Genomic DNA, 25,103 nt, shown 5'->3' with positions numbered 1-25,103 from the left:
GTCCAGCCGGATTTATTTCATTCCATCAACCGAATCAGCTTCGATGGTTCAAAACTATTGAGGCCAAGGCCATACGTGCGAGGTAAAAAAAGAAGAGGTAGATGATATTTGATCTGGTGAACCCGACCGACCGAGTCACTTACCTCTTGACCAGTACCTACAATTCCCGTTAATACTACGTGTATCCAGCTATGGCCTCTAAAATGACCAGAAAGAGAGCATGCAAATCGCAATGACCAACAAAACTACCCAGCCAGTCTCCACCTCCCTGCTTCACCTCATGCGTCGCATCAGAGACTCAGAGCAAAGGCAGTTAGACGATAACATCTTGTGTGCGATGTGCGCAGAACTTGACTTTGACAACGTTTGATACAAGGATCAAACCTAAGACTGTTGGGTCGATAATATATCTGGCAAGATAAACATCGGAGTTAGGAGCGTCCGTCCACATGCGCCATGGCATGGATAGACGGAGTCCGAGGCACCTTCCTGGCAGCTAGCAAATTCAAGGCTGGATGTTTCATGTTTCTTTTCTAGTTCCTTACCTTAGAAGCTGGTTGTCGTCCTAAGGTACCTCATGCCTTCCCTACCATCCCGTCCCGTCCGTCCCACAGCGTCAAGGTTCTCGTAGGTAAGTTAGGTATTGGAACGTAAGGTAAACAATGGAAAGATCGCTCCTACCCCAGCCAACCTTAGGCACAAGGAAAGGTACCTTACAAGTTACAACCCAGACCCAATCCCAATCCCAATCCCAATCCCAAACTCCAACCCTACCTAGTGCATGGTCTCCACTGCTACTCTTGGTAACTGGAACGACTTCTCGCCTCGTCCGACGTCCAGCCTCGAATCTCTCATGCAGCACAACAAAGTCCCGTCTGTCTCTGTCTCTCCCTAGTCGTCGCCGTCCCATCCCCGTCCCCATCCACGTCCCTTTCCCGCCGCCTCGCGCAGTAACAGCTGCCTCCATACCCCAAGATGCTGTTTTTAAACACTCTATTCATGGGTCTAGGTGTATTCCTGGCGTCCTCGGTCAGTGACGTTGGCGCTTTCTGCCAATGCGGCTATCGGTCTCTCATCAACTCAACCTTAACCATCGAGAACTCTAAGGCGGTCACTCTGTCTGCTGGATTTTCTCGTGGTAGTTAAGTCCAGATTCCCGTTATCTTACACTCCACTTCGATCGCTAACACTCTGATTGTATCCGCAGGTGATATCGACAGCCATCTTGGCGCCGTCAATCTGGCCACTACCACCCCATACGTCTGGACTGATCTTCTGGAGACCGACTTTTTGCACCTGGATGACATTGCAAAGGACACGGATTGGCAACGTCAAAACTACACCGTCACTGCTCAATCTGCCCGTGGTCCATTTGGGTGAGTGGCAAAAGTTCCTTCTCCTGATCGAAATCTCAGTCAAGTCATCTGTCGATTCTAGTGCACCAGTTCAGACACTTTGCTTTGGTGCGATCTGTGCATCTTGAAATATTTCGCGCGCGTGTACTAGAAACTGATCTCTCTCAACTTCTACCTAGTATGCAATTCGTTTCCGACAATGTCAAGCTGAATCATATCAACGATCCAATGAACTGGACTGGCCCCGGAGAGCTGGGAGGAGACCCAGGCCTACGACTCACAGTTAGCGCAAGCGCAACAGTAGATGGGTTTGTACGTTGCGCTCAGCTCAACACGGCCCGCGAGGATATGTTATGGGGCAGTTACAGAGCCCTGCTCAAGCTCCCATCTGTGTCTGGGACCTGCAGTGCCTTCTTCTGGGTAAGATATTCCTTGAAGTCCTTCCGTTCGTCCATCATGGCTCGTCGGCCCATCTAAAACTCACACATGTACTAATATTTTTTAGTATTTCAATGATTCCCAGGAGATTGACATGGAGCTACTTTCAAGCCAATTCAACCGAAACAACAATAGTTTCCTAATCAATCTCGTCCATCAGTCTCCTCAGTCTGCATCACAAGGTTTCAGCGTCATCGGAAAAGACTACAAGGTTTCATCTCTGCCTTTCAATCCTACCACTGGATTTCACGAATATCGAATCGATTACCTTCCAGACCAGATCCTATTCTTCGGTGATGGGCAAGTCATTGGAGTTATGAATAGTACTGTATCACCTCAACCTGGACACTTGATTCTCACACAGTGGTCCAATGGAGATGCAGGCTGGTCAGGAGGTCCACCGCTTGAGCCCGCGGTTCTGTTGGTCGGTTATGTTAAGGCATACTTCAATTCCTCAAGTCCTGCACGACAAGCAGATGCCTTGAGACGGTGCTCTGATCCCAATCAAGCAGCCGCAATCTGCGACATCGAGGATTATAGGAGCCCCATCAATATGTCGAGTCCTGCGACAAATGATCTACCTCTTCCAGAGATGGTGTCCGAGTTCTTCTTCAAAAGTCCGAATATGACCGTAAATCAGACCGTATACAGAAATAGAGGCTCTCAACGTCCGCTCCCTTTCATCCTCACAGTGCTGGGTACATTAATCCCAGCTCTGCTGTGTGTCATATGCGTAGGTGACGTCCCAACTCTTCTCGAAGCTTTCTTCCAGGAGTTTCTTTTGATAAGCTCGGGCCACCATACAATAGAACCCATCAACTGCATGGATATTTCCCCCAGTGGTAATATATGCATCACGCCTACTTGATATTGTCGTTACATACTAATCTGTCATAGAGCGGCGCGTTCGTCGATCGGACGAACGCCATGCGGAGGAAAACCAAGGATTTGGCAGCAAAACTCCGAAATCAGCGTCTAGTTGCCACTGCGAACACGAAGAAGAAACCGTGCAAACATAATGGTAAACGATGATATATTTTTGCTCTTCTTGTACCTGGGGAACTGTGGAAGCTGGTACGATGCTAGATCTGATGCTGCGCTTGAGGTATTTAGATGTTGTAAAACCATAGGGGCTATTCGATGCGTATTGGACTGGCAGATAGGAATGAGTATGCTGAGGAATGAGTATGCTGAGGAATGAATATACTGAGGAATGAATATGCTGAGGCATGAATATGCTGAGGAATGAATATGCTGTGATAGGAAGACTGCCCAAATGACTGTTGTCTTCGTCTTACCAGATTTCCAACGCAGCTGTGATTGGCCTTTGAGCCGAAAACACGATCTCGCTTCGTGCAGCCTATCAGCTGACGGCCGCTGGGGAATTATCAACACGCAGCTCAAAAAGCAGGCAGGCGTGATAATAGTGAAGACATTAACTACGTAGTGAACTTTGGTTCAAGCCTGCGTTGTAGTTCGAAGTTCTATTATCAGGGCGGTTCCAGGGGTAAGCTTGGTACGACTCGAAATTCTCAGCCAAATGATGCTCCCCTTCCTTTTCACGAAACTCTCAAACATATTCCCACACCGCATCATCACCGCACCAAGTGAAATCCAGAACGCAAACCATGGACTCAAAAACGCTTCAAGATTTGCAATTTGGCATGAACTAACACTTCCTCTGACTGCAACACGGTATGTTCTTAGACTTCAGACCTTCTAGACTGCGTTGGAGAGTAGCGATGCAGCTCAGGCTCTGATTCATGAAAAGAGACACAGCGCAGCATCAAAGACATCGCACTGGCCTGTGCTTCCAATAAAATTAAGATTCAGTTCTTGATAAACCCCCTGCTCCAGACCAGAGAAGAATGGTTTTCGTTCCAGTTTCCCCGAATCCGTTGACAATTTCTCGTCATTCCTTCCGCCCACGGCGTTCTGCTAGCAGCCCTATTCCGGTCCACACAACCTCTCTTATATCTTAATAAGACTTTTGTATCTATTTGAGATGTATATATGTATTCGTAAGGCACTAAGGTAGATTGTGTCAAGAGGAAGCTGGATGAGACCCTTTCAGCGTTGGGAATGTAGAACGAATCAAGTGACGTCCAGCCAGTGCTTTTTAGAGCACACTACAGGCATGCCATGCTATTTAGTAAGTACAGAAGAGATAAGATGGATCGTACATGATGGCAGAAAGTGAGGAGTTGCAATGAGATACCGACATCGAAATTCGATGTGGAGGAGGGCCATTGCGATTTGAAAGCATGGATGGCATATTGTTTTCCAGGAGGCGGCATACCCATTGAAAAGGATCTCCAGAATCACAATAATACTAAAAGAATAGCACAATACAGTTATAGAAGCCTAAACCGAGCAAGCTGTCAATCTAAATGAGGGTGGTGAGGCCAGCGAAGTCTCAGAGTCTCCTGCATTACTACCGCAGACCTCAAGAACAAGCTGTTGCCAACTCACTAGAACACTGGTTACAAAGAACAGTCCTAGGTGAGGATTCTTATGGGGCAGGATGGTTTCCGTATCATTATTGGGCCTTGATTGTTCGTAATGAGTATATTCTTGGCTACGCAGCTGCGCTTTCACCTTTCTCGTAGCTGGCACTAGATCCGCGAGAAGTGACAGTAAGCTCAATCGATTCACAGAGATGGCAATAGCTTTTCGTACCTGTTGAAAATCCTGTCTGGGAGGAAGACTGGAAAGTCCAGTCCCGACGAGGCCACTCACGGAGAGTCAGCGGCTCCAGTCAGCTTCCAATGGGCAGGTTTCTTCGACGTGAGGCAAGGGTTTGCAGCTTTCGTATCCGCCAGGACAATTCGTGGATCCAATAGTACAGGGGAATAAGCAGAGTGTCTGCATCATACAAGCCCTCTGGCGTGGTTCTGCGGCAATGCATTTATTTAATCATCTGCCTCGCTATTTCATGACGACATATCATAAGAAAAGCATGGCCGAAAAGCTACCAGACAAGAAAAAGATGCTATTGAAGAGGAATTCTGATTGCAGTGAGGCTGAATGAGGAGAAGGATTCATGGATTGGCTGGACGGCGTGGCTTCCTAGATGTGAGGTAGATTTTCACCTGAAGGCCTATTCTACGTTTTTGCAATCCGAGGGCCATTTCAATGACTTTGAAGAACCTGGAGAATGAAATATGTGCTACCAACTTTATGCCACACAGTTATACCGGAGAGGATTTTGAGTGAGCTCAAAGTTTCGAAAAGATGCAAAATGGCAACAAGGAAATGAAACAATTCGATCTCTCGAATCAATATTGGATTATTTCATACATCTGATGAACATCGTTAACTGCCAAACAATGCAGACGTAATCATCATTAGCATTTCAACCGCAAGTAGTAGCGGAGATGTATTCATTTACCTAGCTCTTTCGTCTCCAGCCCATCTATTCCTGTCTATGCGACGTATACATACAGGTTGGTCTCGTCATCACGCTCGAGGTAATCCTTGTCCAGTAATTCTGCATGTCATTAGCACAATGTCGCTGGAAGGCAGGAAACTTACTATCAATCTGTTCCTTAATCTCTGTCACCTCCACCGCACCCCTCTTCTTCGTCTGCTCAATAACTTCGGCAACAAGCTGAGGATGTGCAAGCGACTTGCGACTCTTCATGATACGGACAATCGCCGCTTGGGTTTCATACTGCCGGTCCTTCTGGACTCTCTCATGAGTGTCCTTGTTCTCCTCAGGAGTCTCCTTCAATTGGATCTGGTTGATCTTGATCCTGTACTTCGGGTCTCCAAAGCTCGCATTTACTGTGAAAGTATCTGTGGGGTTGACATCACGGCCCTTGGGATGTTTCGTGAGAATGCGGAATTTGCCACATGCGAGAGACTGAAGTGTTCGTTTGAGCTCAGCGTCGATGAGATTGGTAGCTGATTGAATATCCGTGTACGAGAGATTCTCATCCCCTTCACCTGTCTCTAAACCATTAAACAGAAGAAGCACAATAGCTTGGAAGGCGGAAACAAGAAGCTCCTTGGATCCCTTCTTAAAGTTGGCTTTCAATACGCTGTGAGCTAAAGCTGGCTTCCAGATCAAGCGACGTCCACTGTGCTTGTTCACGTAATGACGGTCGTACTTTTCGATATGTTTTACAACCTCTTTAGGGAGATTGACTTCGATATCCGGATAACTTGGCCAGGATGCAGCGGACAGCACTGTGACCTGGAGGTCGACAGACCCGCTACTTCTGATTTCTGCTTCCTTGTACGCGGCCATCTCATCTCGGGCAATCTCTTGGTCTTTGAACATCTGCTCCAAGTTATGAGTGAAGCTGGATCCACACTCAATTTTCAGCTTCGCTAGCATATTCCGCTCAGCGTCTTGACTGGCACTACGGGACATCAACAAGCGACGGGCAAGATCCTTCTTGTAGAATGCCTCGAAGACATCTTTTCCTTCAATGAATCGGAAGAGCTCCAAGGCCTGCTCAAGCTGCCGATCAAGCTCAGCATCTTCATCGCCTGTGCTTGCAAGACCTTGCTTTTCTGCGTCGTCTCTATCCTTGGCATCCGACGTTAGAGATCGTGGTACAGCCTTCAACCCCCCCCGAAGCAGCTGGTCCATATATTTGGCGATCATCTCACCAGTCTTCGAGGTCCCGGATACTGCGGTGTTTTTTCTATCATTTATGAAATTGCCAAAGGCATCTCGTAGAGCGAAAGTAAATGTTTCATCTTTGTCGAAAGCATCACGAATAACTACGTCCAGAGTGCGTTTCAGCTCGAGAAGACGGACAACCATCTGGTCAACCTTCTCCAAGTCTGTAACGATCACAGATCCAACCTCCTTGATATAGGCCTCGAATGGTTGTATCAAGCTTGACTGAATCTTCGAGAGGCTCAATCGATTGTACAGCATCTTCAAGGATGACGTTGAGTTGTTCTCAATCAGCTCAGAGAGACCCTTTTTGTCGACCAAAATATTGGAGCGGCTTTCAATAAGTATGTGATGTGCAGAATCGTGGAGACTTCGTTTCGTCGTGCTGTCGAAGTTGAACATGTCACAACGATTAGCTTCCCGATTCAACAGGTTGTCGCAGGAAGAGATGTAATCCTGCATGGAGGAGGTGGCTCGCTCCTCTGCAAAGTCCTCGAAATATACATTGCTTCGTGCGAGTATTTCCGGCTCAAAGGACTTGGCATATATCCCAAAAATATGCAGCATTAGGATAGAGTCCTTGAGGAGCTCTCCATCAAATAGCTCGGCCTGCCTCTCTCGGTCATTCTTGACCAGATCGCACATTCCTGCTATTGCTTTCTCACCCAATCGCCTCCCATCTTTGGCTTTGGCTTTTGTAAATGCTGCATGGCGGAATTGTTGAATACTGAGATCTTGAAGTTGTGGTAGGTCCTTATAATTCAGTAGATATGATCGATCGAGATAGCTGAATATAGCCCTAAGTAGTGTCTGGTAGATGTTAGCCATATGAGCCGGAAAGGAAAGCATCCGAAAAGGAAAGCATTTGGTACTGAGCTTACTGATTGTTCATTCCACCTTCTCCAGTATTTGTGTATCGCCCTCAATGCATCTACATTGCCTGTCCCTATCTCGCTTTCGAGCTGGGGAAGCATATCTTTCTCCAGATAGGTCTTGCAGCGAGTTTTGAATTGTTCAAACAAGACATCTGCCTTATTACGCCGACATATGTATTCCACGCCTCGGTACAAAATCTCCAGAGCCACATCAGTGGTCCGTCCATTGAAAACCGACGTCAATGCTCCATCAAGCTCATTCCAGGTCCGCGCATAGTATGCCTCTGTATCTTTCGTCCGCGAAGCAGTCTTCAAGTTCTTGACTACAAGCTTTCTTGCCCCAAGATTTGGTTGAAAGTTCGAATGCATCTGTTGCTGGGGCTTGAATCCCGTCAAATCTATGACTTTCAAGGGCCCTGATCCATGACCTACGCTCTTGCTCATCGTCGAAGACAGGCTTTGGTTGCCAGCCGTATGCGAGGTCTTCAGTCGCTTGGGAGAATGCAGAGTGGGCTGGACACTGGAGCGGCTGGTTTGGTATTCAGATGGGGGCAGACAAGAATGTGGTTGATCTGGGTACTTTCTCTTTGGCTGTTCGGTAGCACTGGATCTGATTTCAACAGATCGCTCCGGGGACGGCATGGGACGTTATGAACCTTCACCAGACATGAAGGCGTTGGATTCTGTGAGAGCTTGCCGTGGGGTTTGACTCGGGTGAGGAGGTGCTGGACCGGGAAGCTGCAGATGGTGCTGCGGATAGTTCAAGAAGCTGCACAAAGCTGCACCAAGGACTGTCAAAATTGGGCTCGGAGCTGCGTGGAGTCGCGTTTTCGAAATGAGGGCAGACTGGTGAAAGTGCAAGCTGTGTCCTACGGACCTACGGATTTGTGCGTGAAGTGAAGTTGGAGGATGCAAGTGAACAAGGATGACGCGAACTTGACGGGTCGAATGGCGATATGGGCGATATGGAGATCTTATCGCCGTACAAGGGTTGGCTAGATGCAAGACACGTGATGCCAGTATGGGCACAAATACCTACTAGGTACCTACTACCTTAGCTACCTCCTACCGAGGTACCTAAGTGTCAATCTCAACACGGCCAGGCTGACATGTTCTAAAGAATTGGAAACATGAGAGGCTTGGTTTCAGCGAAGCATAAATGGAACAGAGACACGAATGTTCATCGTGGCACTGGTCGGTGTTGAACAAACTTGCAGCTGGGTATGTACAGACATGTTGCTTCGGGTGAACTTATTGTATGCATCTCCATTCATTTTTCATTCATCTGCAGATCTTGCCCTTCCCTCCCCCAATTGTGGTATGCCCAAAGGGTCTTAGTACACCAAACAGCATTCCTATCTATCTATGGTATAGTAGATCCTAAGGAGGCGTACGAGATTTCAAGTAAACACAGTGAATCCATTCATTGTCTGCTTCTTCTGCGTTGTCTGATCCTCGAACTGTACGAAATTAGTACCCGCAGATAATATTTGAGGAGGCCAGAGGACTCACATCAAGGAAGTCAGTAACTGATATGAGCAGCATATATGACTCTGCCAGTTCATCGATGCTATGGTCTGAGGAGCCTGCAGGACCACCCAGCCCAGCTGACTTCTTCAGAACAGAGAGTATGGTCAATCTATGGTCAGACAGGAATCTGCGCCCCTGATCAATAGTCTGTAGATTCTGTGATCCCCGGCTCAGGACAGCGGCACATAGAATGCGCATCACCGCTGCCAATAGCTTGTAGTGCTTGTCTATAGCACCTGGGCCTTCAATGTCTAGGCTCGTTAGTGGAAACAGCATGAGAGAGGGCTGAAGTGGAGGCATACCAACGCCAAGATCAGGATCAATGGAGAAGAGATGAGAAGCTTGGACCGAGTAGAACAACCCGGCATTGAGCACAGCTGCTGCTCCAAATCGGGTCTGCGATATGCTCAATAGAAGCGCTAGTTTAGCATGACAATATGAAAGGTTCATGTCGACATCTGACAAAATTAGCATGAATCTCACTCAAGACCATTCTGTGAAGCATTACCTTGACTCTTGACGTCTCGTAAATCCGTGGTGACGTTTTGTATGGACTCGACGAGAATGCCGATAAAGTTCAGCCGCTGCAGAGATTCTATGATGTACTTGGAATTCTCATTTATACCGAGTTTGACCAATGCTACGAGTACGAGTAAGGCTGAGATTCGACAAGTCTGGTCCCCACCATGCGCATCGTCACATACAAAATCGATAAACCGCTCTCCTGCTGATTTGATGGTCTGAATGCTGTGCCTTTTATGGATCCCGGAAATGCCATTCACGCCTGACATACCTTCTAAATACCGGAAGCAGATGTTGTAGTAGTACTCCTTCAATGTAATGTTCGATCCAAGGGTGCTGATGGCTCTGAGCGACACCTGGAATAGGTGGAAAAGCCGATCGCTGACCAGGTTACCCATATCTCCTGCCTTGAGTGAGTCAGACGTAAAAGTCAGTCCAAAAACCAGCGATCTGGCAAGGCGGGCAAGCTCCATAGCCTCATCTATGTCCTCGAGATCGCCTTCTAATCTCGGCATTATCGTTTGCAGCGCTCGCAAGACAAAAGATGTCCTGGCTGTGCCCTCTAACTCACCGCTCTCTATCATAACAAGCGTCAGCTGAACCCAAGCCCTCAATACAGTCAATCTGGCTGTACCGATATTCTTGATCTCATTATCTTGCACGTAGAAATCGAGCAGACCTTGAGCTTGAATATTTACCATAGTCGCATCTTGAGGGGTGGCAAGTCTCCCAGTGCGGGTAAGCTCGGCTCGCCTCAACACGAGAAGCTCATTCATTTTGCTGATATCGAAAGGAGATGAAACATCCTCAGTATCATCCAAACAAGCAAATAGGTCAGCTTCACTGAACCATGAGAATTGTGGCGGATTCTGGTTGCGGTTGAAGTCGGGATCCATGAAGTCAAACAGATCAAAGATTGTGGCGTGATCGATCACTTGGCCATCATCAATTGTCGTAGAGCCCATGAGGGTTTCAAAAATCCGCTCTCTTAAAGAAGGAGAATGACTCTGCACAACTTGACGGAGTTCTGCCGAAAGGTATTGCAGTATGATGGCGCGTCGGAAGAGATAACTTGAGAAACAGGTCGCCGATGCTGTGGACGTGAAAGCTGGATTGGATTGTGTTAATCCATTCCAGGTCATGCCTGGCTCTATGACTCCTTCTCTGACAAACATGAGAAATAAAGTGTCGTTTGCCCTCATCTCCGACATCACCAATTTCGTCGAGATGGGTGAGCTCCACAGCTCTTTGAGTACCTGCATACCTTTCATAGCCAAGGCAACGAGCCAGGATACAGGACCAGATTCGTCACCAACAGGGGATTGTAGAACAAGGTTCAAGATGGTATGGAATAAGGAGATACCCCGGCTGAAAGAACAATCTGCTCCCACGGTAAGTCCACTGGAATCGCACTGAAATCCGAGTAATAGATGAGCAATAGTTGGCTGGCCAGATGCTGCTCGAAGGCACGAACTCAAGAAATCCAGAATATGGATCTGAACAATATAAGCAGGTGACTCCGAGCCCTGGTTGACGTCAATATCTGCCTCCATCTCTCGTAGAAGAATTTTCGATATTGTTTCGGCATCGTCATCGAGTGCGGCGAGGGCCCTATTTCGATCAGACCCTCTGCCAAATCCCACGATCGGAGATAATGAAAGCTTTGGAGAGGCCGACAGCTTTTCAAGAAGCTTCAATGATGCTATCACAAGCTCTGCGTGCCCTGTCCCACAGTAGCGTCCCAAGTGTGGAAAAATGGTGAGATTGTTGAGGACGCCGTCTTCAAAACAGCTGAAAGCAGCACTGGCAACCGGGATACGTCGATAGTTTGGCTGCGATTTCATCAACGGTCGTATGATGTCCAGGTATGTCGGCTGTAGATTCATTATTGACGTGATGACGTGAATTCCTCGGAGCAAACACAGAACCAGTGGTGAGTCTGGTGCAGCACGTGCGATATCTGCTGCTTCATGATGAACTGCAGCAAAAATCGCAGCCATGACCTTCTCGTTGAACATCCACTCCATTACTCTTGAGAAAGGATGAAGAAGGACATAGTTCAGGAGATTGGAGGCTTGAATAGCTGCATCAACTGACACGTTGGTCTGGCTTGCGAATATGACAAGGTCCTCATTAAACGTGTCCAGGCAAGTTGCTATGAAGTCCAGGCAGGTAAGTTGCAACAGCCTCACTTGAACTATTTCGTTGAGTTCTTGAGGCTGCGTAGCGAAGATTACACCGAGAGCGAAATCGATATAGGGGTCGATGCCAGGCTGGCGAGTCGAGATACCTAGATTTTCTGGGAAAGGTAATCCATCGTGAAGCCCGGCCTCGTCTTTGTATGGAAGCACAAGGGAATGAAGAAGCCCTACAAATGCATTCGGTTCTTCGAAACCTGACGCTAGCCCTCTGAGTATAGCTCCCATTGATGCAGTAGATGTTGCTACTGATGCAGAAGCTTTTGGAGCAGTAGCTCCGGAGGAGTACCCACCCGTGATCCAGACATCAAGAGAAGCCCAAATATATTCGCCAGCCTCTCTGGTCTTATGACTGAGGAGTGACTGCAGTGTCGTGAAAGCACATGCTCTCAACCGAGGTTGAATAGCGCTGCTAGCAAGCTGAAATAGGAGGTCGGTGATGTGAAAGGAAGGATGCTGAGCCAAGAAGTTCCTGGCAGCTTCGCTCTCTGAACAAAGTCGCGTGATCAGTCGTAGATAAGATTCCAGCATCATAGCTGACTCCGGCTCTGCTTCCGCGAGGTCGCTATGAGGCTTGCCAGGTCGGAAATTCTGGGGTTGAGGTAATGCCGGGCGGTCGCGAATTTTGGACGAGAAAAATGTTAGTTCTTTGAATATCTGGTTCCAGGTCAAAGATTGCGTCCGCCTCATTTTCCCGGAGGACTGTGGTCCCTCATCTAACAAAAATTGATGAGCAGCCGTCGCACAATCTTCGTCTTCAGAAATAGCCTGGAGCATTTCGCAAAACGCACTGACCAGAGGTGTTGATGCTCGCTTCGAAGCCCAGTGAACAAAACCCAGGAGTGCTCCATCAGGAACATCCCAGAATCCATCATATGCTGCTTTAGAGCGCCCTTCAAAGACATACGATATAATAACTATGAATTTCTCAAGATCGAGATCATGTTCGTGCTCCTTGCTTGACTGTCGCTGCTCATCTTCCTCAGTTCGCAGCTTTCTCAGCACGTCTGGGAGATTCGTGATGAAAGCCTCAATAAATCCCTCAAGCTGCTCCATCTGCACATTTTGGAAATCTTGCGAGAACGAGATGTTGTCATTCAATATCACAGGGACCTTCCGTTGTAGCCATTGGCGGAGACCATGACGAGCTGGATCTTGCCACTCTGCTGCCTTCACATCCGCAGATACGGAAAGGATGAAATCGAAAGCGCCATCCCTCAAGGCTTCGGAAAATTGCGTAGATCGATGGCTCGCCTCTTGATAGTCATCATTAGCACACAGACTGTACCTTGTGCAAGATAGTGCATGCACTTACCGGTTGCGAGCTGTTCATCAGGAATGCTTCCATCAGAATGCTCGACATACCAGCCACTATACTCGGCAAGCCAAAGTGCTTTAACCGTTGCATGGACATGTGTCAATGACCATGAAGTATTATCATCAACGCGGGAGAAGATTTTATCATTTAGTGCTCTTGCATCCATAAGATCTCTGCCTGGCTCGGAACCTCCAAAACGAGAGATGAATGCTGCAAGTGCAGGGATATAGTGTACTGTTGAACTGTTAGAATTTCATGGACAGCGATAATATTACAGCTGATGAAGACAAAGTGAACAAATATTGCACTTACACAGCATGTTATCGTACTTGTCAGCTTTCTGAAGGGTAGTCAATACTCGATCGAAGTCTGATCTGACAGAATGGTTTTCTTTAATCAGGTACACCATAATAGTACCAATCGATTCATGCTGCTTGATGAGGCTAACGCGCTGATACTCGATGGTGTCTCTTGCCTCTTCCTGTTGGGCCGGACCCAAGAGAGAAGCACGATTTAAGCTTTCCGCCAGCCCTTGGAGTCCCAGTGTGATATCTTCCATAGTGGTAAGGCATCGCTGAGAGTATCTGGCTGAACCATTGTTCGGCTGAACAATTTGTGCCACAACTGCCTGCATGTCCTCCCGAACAGCCTCATCTTGATCATCATCTGCACACTGCTGTAAAATCAACAGCAGGCAGTCCAAAACGGTCTTTCGACGTTGGTGAAAACGAATTATGGAGTTTGTAAGGGCCGACCGCCCCGATGAGTCTGTTTCGTCTTGGACTTCGAGGAATATGCGGGCAGCGTCAAGCTCGTCCAGGCTCAATTCGTTGGCTAGTTGCAAGGCGCCCTGCTGGAAATCTTCGTTGATGGTGTACTGGTCACCAGCTACGTCAAGCTTCCCTGTATTGGGTCAGCGATCTGCTGTCCAGATATGTACGATTTGCACATCATACCTGTAGCCAGGCTCTGGCGGCTCTGGTCACTTCGCGGCTTCTTGTCAAGGAGATTCTTGAAATCCCTTATATGCGCATCAAGCTGTGCCCCCAAGCGTTCTATACTGGACAGCCGGGACTGTGAAAGAGCAAGCAGATCTGCATATAGCGCCTGGAGGCTTTCCAAGCTATTCGAATCTGCCATGGGTCAAAGTCGATGCGCCAGGGGGCGCAGGGGAAGGTGTGTTGACAGCGGCTGCAGCATAGGACAGCAGCGAGCCTAGGGGTTAAGCTTGTATGCTCCCGACTGGATTTCGTGGCAGCACAGTTGCAGTCGCTGGCGTGGCGTGGCGGGAAAATGAGGTTCTCGCGATGCACAGAGATGTTTTGGATGCCAAGGATTTGTAGTCTGGGATTTGAATTTTGAAGCTCCAGCTCGCGTCTCGCCGACCCGACCGCGTCGTTTGGGGTGGTACAGGAGTAGCTCCACCCTCGAGCCGAGCTGACATCAACACCAAAACTTTCAGTTCCAGCTCGGACTCAGGACATGCGCCGGACCTCAGAGTTACCAGACTCTTGATAGCATACTGCAACATACCCCATTTGACCCAGTCAATCGCCAACGAATTCAAAGCTTCGAGGCTTCTGCTGTCTTCCTATTTCCGCCAGCCGCGTTCTCCAGCCTTGTCTCGCCTTCGCCCAAACCAAGCCTCGAGCTACGATGGGTTTTTGTTCTCTCACAGAATAAGCGCTTCTGGATTTGATCTCTCAGCACAGCACCAGCGAAGTCTCTAAATCTTCAACGACCTCTCGCCACCATTCTGCCTTTCCAGCGACGGAATCGAGCTCCACAGTCTCCGCATACCTGCACACATATACACCCTACGTACCGCTGCAGTATTCTGGCCGTAAAGTGGTGATGTGCAGTTGCTGGGGCGCTCATACGAGATGGGCGAATCCTTCGGCGATGGCGACATCCGCCTTGACCGTACCCTAGGTGCGTTTGCTCTGCTGGGCCATCTCGAGTATCTTGCGGATCGCTAAACCTGTCCAGAGGCCTGTCGTGCCAGCACCCAGAAGTCACGAAGCGAAGGCATGAGAGGTACGCCACATTTTGGATGGCCATGTGCAACTATTCTAAAGAGTCGCAGATCTAAAGGCTTTCTTCGATAGGAAACACAAGGCAAATATGTAAGCTTCATGCTATTACCGTATATTCCCACCCACTGAATCTTTCTTTAGTGATGTCCTCACAGACCAATCTTTTCACAAGATATATGAAGTTGCTTTCGAAATGGCTGTGGCCGAGTTACAAGTCTTTCTTGCTGCAAAGAAAAACACTCGAGGAACAGCTGATTCTCGGTTGGAGATATGCGGCGATGTCCTGCGAACTGTGATAATCGCTGGGGCACCAAAGCTACGTCCTGCGACAGTTGCAGCTGTGTTGGAGCACATCATCCAGACACTTCCCAGACCAGGCGGTGGTTATTACGAACCTCTTGCCCATCACTATCTCAAAGCCTTGACGAAACTTTTCGACCACCAGGCTAATGTGGAGCACCTGAAGAGCGAAGTGTGGATAGCATCCGTGGACTTTTGCCTTTTCGGGATTAACACGTACCTTGAGGATCATGAACGCCGCCCTGGGCCTACGTCGTCCCGGAGCAACTCTGGACATGGGTCGAGCCATCCGTCTAGCTCCGCCACCAAGAACAGTCATAATCGAGAAGGTTTCTTGACCAGACAGAATGCCGAAGATCTTCTCCAGGCACTGCACTTACTTGTGTCGGCTCCTAATGCTCCTCTGGCCACAAGATATTCCGCGATTGGCGCAAGTATCACCAGATTCCTCAGGACGTCAGGCGGCAGTGCAAGTCAACTGCACCAAGTAGCCTTTTCCACGTTGAATTTTGTATTGAGATTTGCCCGGACTGATCGAACCGCCTTTTGCAAATCCACAGCTCAAGATGTCATCCCAGTAATCTGCCGCTTCTGGCAAGGCAAAGCTTTAGCGAAGGATGAAATGCTGAATTCCGTGCGTGATGAGATGTTAATCTTCTTCTTTCTCGTCCATCTTCATATCGAGCGTGTGATCTTGGATGGCAATGCTTCCGAGCTTTTGTCCAAATTGGAGGAGCTTTCCGAAGCACTCAAATCGGATTATGCTCGACGTTCGGATCGCGACCAGTTACAACTTGGCGATGTGGCAATGGCAGACTTTGGACAGTGTATCAGTAGGATGTCTTTTAGTCTTTACGCTTTCCAATTGCGTCCGCACAATGTCAAGGCTGAAAGAAACTGGTCCATTCTCCGGGGCATTGGCATCATCGAGCGACTTCTGAATCTAGGCCAGCAATCATCGACATTTGAAGATAACGGAGATGAGCATAGCAGTAAACGACCTTCAAAACGGCGGTGTGTTATACGCGCTACAGATCGTCTGCTCGACCTCGTGACAGACAGGGACGAGAACACGAGATTAGCAGGGCTTCAATTGCTACCATTCGTACTTCATGATTTTGAACTGTCCCATCCGGTTTTGTCCGAGTTGCTGATGCAATTACACAATTGTGCCGGCGACAAGCGTGGAAATATCACCTCCTGGGCTCTATTAGCAATTTCGAGGTAAACATATTGTTCTTTTGTCCTTCCTGTTTTGCATTAGGGCCTAACAGTTTCAAAGTTGTACAGCACAACCTTCAGCAACTAAGATCAATCCTTCCGAATGGGCTCAAGTTTGGCAGCTTGGAATACGCTATTTGACATTCTCCGCTACATGCCGTGCTGCTGCACTCGAACTTCACTCAATAATTGCCAGGGGCTTGGTACAATACCACGAAATCGGCGAGGACCTCAATGCTATTGTCACATCTGCTGATATCAGTGGTCCAGTCATACTTTGTGATTCGAGCATTTTCTTGATGCTCGACATCTTGCACGCTAGAGTAACAGAAGTTCCAGCTGCGAGTCTTTCTACTGCCCAGCATGCCACTCGATGGCTATTTGCAAGATGGAATCCAGGTGCGATCGATAACAAGTTGTACTACATAATATACTGACTGCACACTAGATGATGGCAATTTTGCCACACGTTTGTCCACCCAGGTACAGCCTCATCACGTCATGGCCTTGATCCGGGCTTGTCTTGGCTTGCCTCGCGTGAGTATTCCTGCGAATACTGCGATACCTTGCGGGCCCCTAGGACAGGCATGGCAGCACCATCTGAATACCCAGGAAGTAGTCAGATATCTCTTACTACTGACTGAAGAAGTGACCGATGCGACAGCTTTACTTTGTCCCTCATGCCCAAAGTATGTGGACTCCAAGGACGTAGTCTATCTCCTCAGCACCGCTCACTTTCAAACGGTGAGAAAGCTTGTACTTGAGCTGCTACAACCTAAATCACGAGACGTTTTACAAAGCTGGAAGTCACATGTCGCCGATCGGGCTGCGTTGGTATCTACGGATATGTTTCGGAGTCTGCTCTCCAGCTGTATCACTGTTCTTCTATTGATGACATATTTTACTGAGATCAAAATACCTCAGATGCAAGAACTTGAGACAGATTTGGAGGGGATAACTGAAGAAATTACGAGCTTTCTTGCTGAGGCTGACTCCAAAGACTTGAAAGGCTCGCAACTTCATATGGAGATCATACTTCAATCAATCCAACCCCATCTACCCCGCTGTGGATCCAGTGAGCTTTCTGATTTTTCAAGAAATTCGCCACATCTCTTGAGGTTCTTCAGCGTCCTAGCAGATATCCTGATGCGGCGCCAGGCTACAACTGGAAGCTCATCTTCCCAGCATGATGCGGATACGATGGATATTGATGATGACGACGTCGATTTTGGAATCCTAGAGCCGCACCCGAAGGCTGGAAGCCAACGAGAAGACTTGCCGAGATGGGATCTTGCCCTGGAACTATGGGCTGGCTCGTTCCACCTCACAGTGACTGGACATATGATGCTGATTGCTGCGATGGGTACGACCTTGGACTCTGTAGGTTTTGTACCGACTTCTTTCATCGACTATCTTGTTTTGCTCAACGATGAGCATTTCTTGTTGACTCGCCCGCTGCTTCAAAAAGTCCTTGCTTCTGATCTAGTTATTATCGACGGAGATGCCTACCGGTTATTGGAGCGAGTTGGGGAGATCCTGCAGAGCGATGATTATGACCGATGCGAGGTGGCTCTTGGCACTTGCCTGGATGCTCTCACGGCTCTAGGTCCTCTGTGGTCCGTGGAAGATGACAGTAGTGTCGCAGAAGCAGCTTCTCAGTTGTACCGATGGTTCCTCAAGGTGCTTTCAAAACACGTCGTCTCACCAGAAGTGCAGAAAGGCATGGTACGGCTGCTCCTCTACCTTATGCGAGCTAACCCAGATTACGGAGTCTCATGGAAGAGATCTACGTCTCCACGCTCAAATCTCTTCAGCATTCTAGAGGGAGGTAACGTTGTAGTCAAGTTTTATATTGGAAACCAAGTTTCGCAAATTTTTGACTTATTCATTTTGAAGGACCATGATAGCGTCTTCGAGGATATCTTCACAAAGTTGCCAATGGACCCAGATTGGTCGGAAGGTATTTCGTTCCGTCTTTTCGTTCTTGCTACATTGGCATCGCAATGGTCAACTTTACTCCGTCGATGCATTTACTATATATTTGAGGCTCCTGGAAAAATGCCAAATTGCATTGAGCATGCAACAACTTGCCTACGGACAGTTGCTTCTTCACTTCATGTTGACGGACCGCGAGATATATTCGCTTTGTTTGCGCCACAGCTTTTATATACCTGGTTAGACAAACAGAAGATCGAGGACATCCCGTTCGCAATTTTCGGATTTTCGAGCCTCCGAGATCTAGTCAAAGACGCCCAAGAAGAAGCTACGGCGTTGATGATTATGCGGGGACAAGATGAACAGGCACAAGAAGTAGCGGAGATACTTGGTACTGGTTACGGTGACCTCATTCGAAACTGCTTCACCAAAATCGTAGCCTATTCTGTCCCCTACGACATGGCTACTCCTCGTGCCGATGGTGAACCTTGGACCAGTGGTGAGAAGAGAGTGAAAATGCACATTGGTGACAATGTGTTTCGGGAGTGTCTACACCTCCATTTTGCGGACATTATCGCTGTCATGTTCAACATCATCAGTAGTGAACAGAGTGTTAATAAATATTTCATGAAAGATGAAGCACTCGCATACGCTGGCAACATCATGCGGCAGATCAAGAATTTAGGAATGTCTTCAGCAGAGTTGCCTGCTCCTCAGCAACCACACTTCAAAGCTCGGTATCTCCACGCCGAGATAGTGCACTTATGCAGACGGACAGGTCATGAAGTCCAGGGTTTGTACACTCCCGCGTTGGTTGTGTCAATTGCAAGAAAGCTTCTCAATGGCATGCACCCTGCCTTTGGTTCTCTCCACGCATGTTCAGTGTTGAGAAAAATTCGAGTCTTAATATCTTTGGCTGGAAATACTGCAACTCAGGGTTACCCTTTGGAAATGTTTCTTCACAGCATGCGTCAATTTGTCAATGACCCGGAGTGTGCGGCCGATGCTATTGGCATCGCAATGTATCTTATGACCGCTGGCGCTGTGGACCTACGCCAAAAACCTACATTTGTTGCTGGACTTGCGATGTCCATGTCCAGGTCCTTGCGATCGGCATTTGAGTCGCAAAAAGCTAGCACTACACAGGAGAGCCAACACCAAAGTACGAAGTCGAAAGCACAGAACTTCTACAAGTGGATCAGCCAGTATCTCAAAGACTACGATTCTCCAGTCCTTAAAAGTCAATTGCGACCTAGTTTTCAGAACCTGGTTCAATCTGCGTTTATATCAGAAGGACTTGGGAATGCGGATAAGAATTCGGCTGAGGGCAGATTTTTGATCCAGCTTTTCAAGGATGAACAACGAGGTGGTGTATTGTTGGAAAGACCTGCACGAGAGCTTGCCTTATCGCTGTTGAGCTCCGATTTTCAAAGCCCACAGTCGTTCCGTACAGATATCCTTGGAGACGATACTCTGTCAAAGCAGTATGCTGCAGTAGTCTGGAAATCTTGCCGGGGCTCTGCAAACAGAGCATATCTCTCTTGGGCCGCGCGAGTGCTGGGAAGAGCTTTCGCTTCATCAGGTCACATACACGAAGAGTTATTACAGGAATCTACCTTGTCACAAATAAAGGAATTATCGATAACAGCAGATGAGGACGGCGAATCAAGGTCCTGCATTGTCAGTCTCCTGCGAGAATTGACACTGGCAAGATCACCTCAGAATGCTGGACTCGCAGAGTCTGCTTTGCGTGTCATCATGTCAACATCTGACGGTGCTGGCTACCAGAGTCATTTGCCGGAGTCGCTTCTTATAGCATCAAACTGGGCTCCGTATCATATACCCCCGTCCGAGATCGAGCAAGGCACCGGTGTTATCATGTCTTTGACGCAGGTTTTAAGAGCAGAGGCTATCTTTGAGGCTAACTGGCTTCGAGATCTGTCGATTGCGGTTACTCAATTTTTGCCCAACGAGCCCCTGCTTCATTCTCTGGTTCCAATTCTGCAAAATGTACCAGGATTTGCCGATCAGGCGTTTCCGTTCATTGTTCATTTGGCCATTTCCACGAATTTCCAAGATCAGCGTGCTCTCAAGGACGATTTATCTCAAGCTTTCGTCCAGTGGTTTGATGGTGCTGCGGCCATCAAGAAAAATAATCTGAGAATGCTGCTCAACACGATTCTATATCTTCGTACACAGCCGCTACCACAGGAAAAATCCATAGCCGATCGGTCACATTGGCTTATGATTGACTATCTTAAAGCTGCCATCGCTGCTACCCAGTGTGGTATGTTCAAAACAGCAATATTATTTGCGGAAGAACATTGTTCATTACCTGTGAGGGCGTCCCGAAGATCATCAGTAGTAAGGGACAATGAGTTCGGCAACATCCCCCAAGAGATTCTCCTCAGCATCTTTGAGAATATCGACGATCCTGACATGTACTATGGTGTCCAACAGAATGCCAGCTTGAATGCTATCTTAGCACGTTTTGACTATGAGAAGGACGGACCAAAAAGCCTGGCATTTCGAGGCGCCCAGTACGACAGTCATATCCGACGGCGAAAGGCAGACTCGAACCAGGATGTACAATCATTAGTAAAGGCTCTAGATGTACTCAATTTGAGCGGTCTTTCGTCTTCACTGCTCCAGGCACAGCAGAGTGTCGGAATGACTTCTGCGGCACTGGATTCAATGTTTCGCACAGCTCGAAAGCTTGAGCAATGGGATATTCCTGTCCCAAGCACCGGGCTCAACGACTCTGTGACGATATACAAAGCTTTTCAGGCCGTTCACACAGCGGTCAGTGAAGCAACAGTTCTGACTGCTGTGAATGAGGGTTTAGAATGTACCATGAAGACTCTGGTGCAAGGAGAGCTCAGTGCAAGTACTCTTCACAGCTCCCTGCAGACTCTAGCGTCCTTAGTGGAGCTGGATGAAGTTCTTACTTCGCGAGGCTCACCACAATTTGAGGAGACATTATCGAGGTTTAGGAGTCGTTCCATCTGGATGAAGACAGGAAGGTATGCCAGGCCAACTCTTGTTAAAAAGCTGCCAATCTGACATGCACTAGGTTCGACGATATCAGTCAGATCTTGTCCTGTAGGGGTACGACACTGAGTACCTTGAGTCAGGAGCCACGTTTACAGAGAATCATGCATGTTCAACCAATCGACACTCGAATCGTCGAGGTTGAGACTGCACTTCTATCTTCGACTATAAACCGCGCTCACGGTGCTTTGCAAGAGTCCTTGTCTTTGGCTACGTCCATGATGGACCTGATCAAGCCTTGCCATGACGTTGGCGTGAATCCGGAAGTGGCCATTCAGTTGGAAGCTGCCAATGCCATGTGGGACCAAGGTGAAATGGGTTCATCTGTCCGCATGCTCCAGGCTTTAGACGATGGACCATTGCTGAAAAACCAGACGATTGTCGTGGAGAGATCGGATTTGTTGACCAAGACAGGCTATCGTGTATCCGTTGCTCGACTCCAAGGAGCCGACAAAGTGATCAACGAATATCTCCGTCCAGCTCTCGAGGAACTCAATGGACGAACAGATGGTCACGTTGCTGGGCAGGTTTTTCACCAGTTCGCGACTTTCTGTGATCAGCAACTCCAAGATCCAGACAGCATTGAGGATCTGGAGAGACTTGAGCAGCTCACTAAGAACAAGGAAAATGATGTAGAAGAGTTGCGGAAGCTCTACAAACGTGCAACTGGAGACAAAACCAATCTCAAACGCAACTTGAATAGGAACGAGGCATGGCTCAAACTTGACCGGGAAGAGCTGACTCGCCATCAGTCAACCAGAAACGAGTTCGTTCGACAGTGTCTCGAAAACTATCTACTTGCTTTGGCTGCCTTTGATGAATATGATAGCAATGCACTGCGCTTCTCTGCGCTATGGATGGAGCATTCTGAGAAGTCTCTCGCAAATGAAGCTGTGTCGAAGCACTTAGGCCAGGTGCCCAGCCGAAAGTTTGCACCCCTCATGAACCAACTCACCTCTCGGCTCCAGGATACGAAAGAACAATTCCAGATCCTTCTCTTTGGCCTTGTCTTGCGGATATGCAGCGAACATCCATACCATGGAATGTACCAAGTTTATACCGGTGCGGTTGGTGAGATCAATCATAGAGATGAATCATCAGTGTCGAGACGATCTGCAGCAAACAAAATATCCAGACAACTTGACAAATCGAAATCGGTCAGTCAGATATGGACTTCGCTGCAAACTTGCAACAGGCTCTACAGCGCGCTGGCTCGTGAGATGAACGAGCAGAAATACAGATCTGGACGACGTATTGCTGTAAAGGACTCGATAGCTGCAACGAACCTCAACAATAAATTTGCAAAGTTGGGACTCCCCCCCTCTACGATGCAAATACCACTGTCCCCATTATGCGATTACTCAAAATTGCCTAAAGTAGTTCGCTTGGATCCAGTCATCAAGATCGCATCGGGCGTTAGCGCCCCCAAGATTATCGTTGCAGTTTCAAGTAACGGTGCCAAGTTCACGCAACTCGTAAGTCCTTCTCTACTTTTAATGTTCAAACCGAACTTACAGTCTGTAGGTGAAAGGGGGCAACGATGATCTTCGACAGGACGCTATCATGGAGCAAGTGTTTGAGCAAGTGAGCGGCCTTTTGCAAAGAAACAAATCTACTCGCCAGCGAAATCTGAGTATAAAGACATATCGTGTCCTGCCTCTCACCAACGAGACAGGAGTGCTAGAATTTGTCGCCAACACAATTCCTCTTCATGAATACTTGATCCCAGCGCATGAAAAGTACCACCCGAAAGATCTAAAGGCAAATGCCTGTAGGAAGGCAATTTCCGATGTACAAACACAATCCTTCGACACCCGACTCAAGACCTATCGTCAAGTTGCAGAGAGGTTCCATCCTGCCATGCGATACTTTTTCACGGAGAGATTTCCAAATCCTGACGACTGGTTCCTGAGCAGGCTTGCATATACAAGAAGTACTGCCGCCATCTCGATGTTGGGACACGTCCTTGGTCTAGGCGATAGACATGGTCACAATATCTTACTAGACCAAAGAACTGGAGAGGTTGTGCACATCGATCTAGGTGTCGCGTTCGAGATGGGACGTGTTCTCGCCGTGCCGGAGATAATACCTTTCCGGTGCACTCGAGACATTGTCGACGGGATGGGCATCACAAAAACCGAAGGCGTATTTCGCCGATGCTGCGAATTCACACTCGAGACACTTCGCAAAGAAAGCTCTACTATCATGGCAATCCTCGAGGTGCTACGGTACGATCCCCTCTACAGCTGGTCAATCAACCCGATTCGCATGGGGAAAATCCAAGAGGGCCAAAGCGCGGCACTAGCAGCTGACGTTGGGAATCCGAATGAGAAGAAGACTGTCAACGAGCCCGGTGAGGCTGATCGAGCACTAACAGTCGTGAACAAGAAGCTGTCAAAGACTCTGAGTGTGACGGCAACGGTGAACGATCTGATCAATCAAGCAACAGATGAAAAGAATCTCGCCATGCTTTTCTCAGGTAAGTGCTCGCCCGATCTGGGGTTTCGATTGCATGTGATTATTAATAAACTACAGGCTGGGCTGCATACGCATAGTTGAGTAACGCACAGATTTTGGATTTTGGAGTTCATGGGGCTGGAATTAGGCGTCGTGATATCCTGCGGGAATTGCTGTTCATGGAGCCGCAATTGGTTGCCATGACTTCCATTTGTATTCCACCAAATTGCGAGTTGCGAGTCAGTACTAAACCAGGGTTTGCAAAAGACAGCGAGCAAAAGGCAGGTTTCTTCTTTAACGGGGAAAGGAAAGATATGTCTTTGCTGCCCTTGATGCTAACCGTTCCGAGTGCGTGCTCCGGCCCAGCAACTATGGAATGGAAACCTCAATGTGGTTGATGGTCCGTGGTCATGACCATGACCATGACCATGACTGTGGTTGTGGTTGTGGTCAGCGTCGGTGTACCGAGGTGGGGGCGGCGCCGCGCTCTGCATCTACCCCGCCGGCCCGCTATGGGGAATCCTAGTACACCATCAGTACACACTCTCACTTTCACTTTTCTTTTTCAGATTGACTTTGATTGTTCCTCCTCTATTTCTGCACCAAGTGGAGATGGCGGATCTTCGCACACATAGTATTCATTCTACTTCGAACAAGCCAAACAAAATACTGGCCTGACTCGATCGAGCCCGCCACTCTACACCACAGCCAGTCGCTGCAGCGCTTCAAGTGTGCCGCTTCGTTCGCCGTCTATTCTGATTGCCGCTCACTATTGTACCTAAAGGTGAGAATATATGTCTTTCACATGAAAGCATTGCCATTCAAAGTGAGATGCACATTCCCTACGATAGCACAGAACAGCTTCATGTTGTGCACTGACACAGCTTATCTTCCCGTTACCCCGCACCGCTGGACAAAACATTATGAACCCCGAAGCTATCGTCCCTCTCGCCCTTGTTTACAATGGGAAGCTCCCCCGTTAGGACTAACACTTCATCCCAGCATTCCTTCGGCATTTGTCCCGCTTAGGGCCGTGGAGGTGTGCTGAATTGCTAAATCCAAGCACTCCACGAACACAGTCCTGGAAAGGCGCATATTGGCTAAATCCCCACCAATCACACTCGGCCTGAATGGCCATGAAGTGTGCAGCTTCGATGGTCACAAAATTATCGGCCCAAATCATGTGCCCATCTCTCAATTGCAGAGCGGAGCGCCGGACTTCGAACCTGATAAA

General features: G+C 48.2%; 4 protein-coding genes across 4 annotated transcripts; 2 read left to right on the top strand and 2 right to left on the bottom strand.

The window, feature by feature from the left end:
- The first annotated feature begins 510 nt into the window (after nt 1-510).
- Nucleotides 511-3,067, top strand: ONS95_008653 (uncharacterized protein). The gene is made up of 5 exons (XM_058502193.1): nt 511-1,141; nt 1,208-1,376; nt 1,535-1,775; nt 1,861-2,526; nt 2,691-3,067. The coding sequence occupies exons 1-5, from the start codon at nt 976-978 to the stop codon at nt 2,823-2,825; spliced, it is 1,377 nt and encodes a 458-aa protein (XP_058361120.1). The 5' UTR covers nt 511-975; the 3' UTR covers nt 2,826-3,067.
- Nucleotides 3,068-4,733: 1,666 nt separating this feature from the next.
- On the bottom strand, nt 4,734-8,365 carry ONS95_008652 (uncharacterized protein). The gene is made up of 3 exons (XM_058502192.1): nt 7,308-8,365; nt 5,328-7,236; nt 4,734-5,283 (listed from the first exon to the last, which is right to left on the bottom strand). Exons 1-3 carry the CDS (start codon nt 7,941-7,943, stop codon nt 5,219-5,221), a joined length of 2,610 nt encoding a protein of 869 aa, XP_058361119.1. The 5' UTR covers nt 7,944-8,365; the 3' UTR covers nt 4,734-5,218.
- A 19-nt stretch (nt 8,366-8,384) lies between these two features.
- On the bottom strand, nt 8,385-14,299 carry ONS95_008651 (uncharacterized protein). The gene is made up of 7 exons (XM_058502191.1): nt 13,826-14,299; nt 13,182-13,772; nt 12,867-13,103; nt 9,340-12,807; nt 9,134-9,289; nt 8,814-9,082; nt 8,385-8,761 (listed from the first exon to the last, which is right to left on the bottom strand). Exons 1-7 carry the CDS (start codon nt 14,007-14,009, stop codon nt 8,702-8,704), a joined length of 4,965 nt encoding a protein of 1,654 aa, XP_058361118.1. The 5' UTR covers nt 14,010-14,299; the 3' UTR covers nt 8,385-8,701.
- Nucleotides 14,300-15,098: 799 nt separating this feature from the next.
- Nucleotides 15,099-23,967, top strand: TEL1 (Serine/threonine-protein kinase tel1; the record flags this gene model as incomplete). Its single annotated transcript, XM_058502190.1, has 6 exons — nt 15,099-16,429; nt 16,488-16,825; nt 16,875-21,384; nt 21,435-22,887; nt 22,937-23,891; nt 23,948-23,967. 6 exons carry the CDS (start codon nt 15,099-15,101, stop codon nt 23,965-23,967), a joined length of 8,607 nt encoding a protein of 2,868 aa, XP_058361117.1.
- Nucleotides 23,968-25,103: the final 1,136 nt, after the last annotated feature.

The sequence above is a fragment of the Cadophora gregata genome (genome assembly GCF_030347475.1).
Source record: "Cadophora gregata isolate MNR1 chromosome Unknown scaffold_3, whole genome shotgun sequence".
In the NCBI taxonomy this organism is placed as follows: Eukaryota; Fungi; Ascomycota; class Leotiomycetes; order Helotiales; family Ploettnerulaceae; genus Cadophora; species Cadophora gregata.
This window is presented reverse-complemented; position numbering and strand designations above follow the sequence as displayed.

Bases quoted from the DNA above. Each gene is read 5' to 3' on its own strand.
- ONS95_008653 (XM_058502193.1), top strand. From the start codon at position 976: ATGCTGTTTTTAAACACTCTATTCATGGGTCTAGGTGTATTCCTGGCG. The intron at 1,377-1,534 runs GTGAGTGGCAAA...ACTTCTACCTAG, and splicing joins TCTGCCCGTGGTCCATTTGG to TATGCAATTCGTTTCCGACA. The intron at 1,776-1,860 runs GTAAGATATTCC...AATATTTTTTAG, and splicing joins CCTGCAGTGCCTTCTTCTGG to TATTTCAATGATTCCCAGGA.
- ONS95_008652 (XM_058502192.1), bottom strand. From the start codon at position 7,943: ATGCCGTCCCCGGAGCGATCTGTTGAAATCAGATCCAGTGCTACCGAA. The intron at 7,237-7,307 runs GTAAGCTCAGTA...AACATCTACCAG, and splicing joins GAAGGTGGAATGAACAATCA to ACACTACTTAGGGCTATATT. The intron at 5,284-5,327 runs GTAAGTTTCCTG...AATGACATGCAG, and splicing joins GATTAAGGAACAGATTGATA to AATTACTGGACAAGGATTAC.
- ONS95_008651 (XM_058502191.1), bottom strand. From the start codon at position 14,009: ATGGCAGATTCGAATAGCTTGGAAAGCCTCCAGGCGCTATATGCAGAT. The intron at 12,808-12,866 runs GTAAGTGCATGC...ATGACTATCAAG, and splicing joins TGATGAACAGCTCGCAACCG to AGGCGAGCCATCGATCTACG. The intron at 8,762-8,813 runs GTGAGTCCTCTG...AATTTCGTACAG, and splicing joins CAGTTACTGACTTCCTTGAT to TTCGAGGATCAGACAACGCA.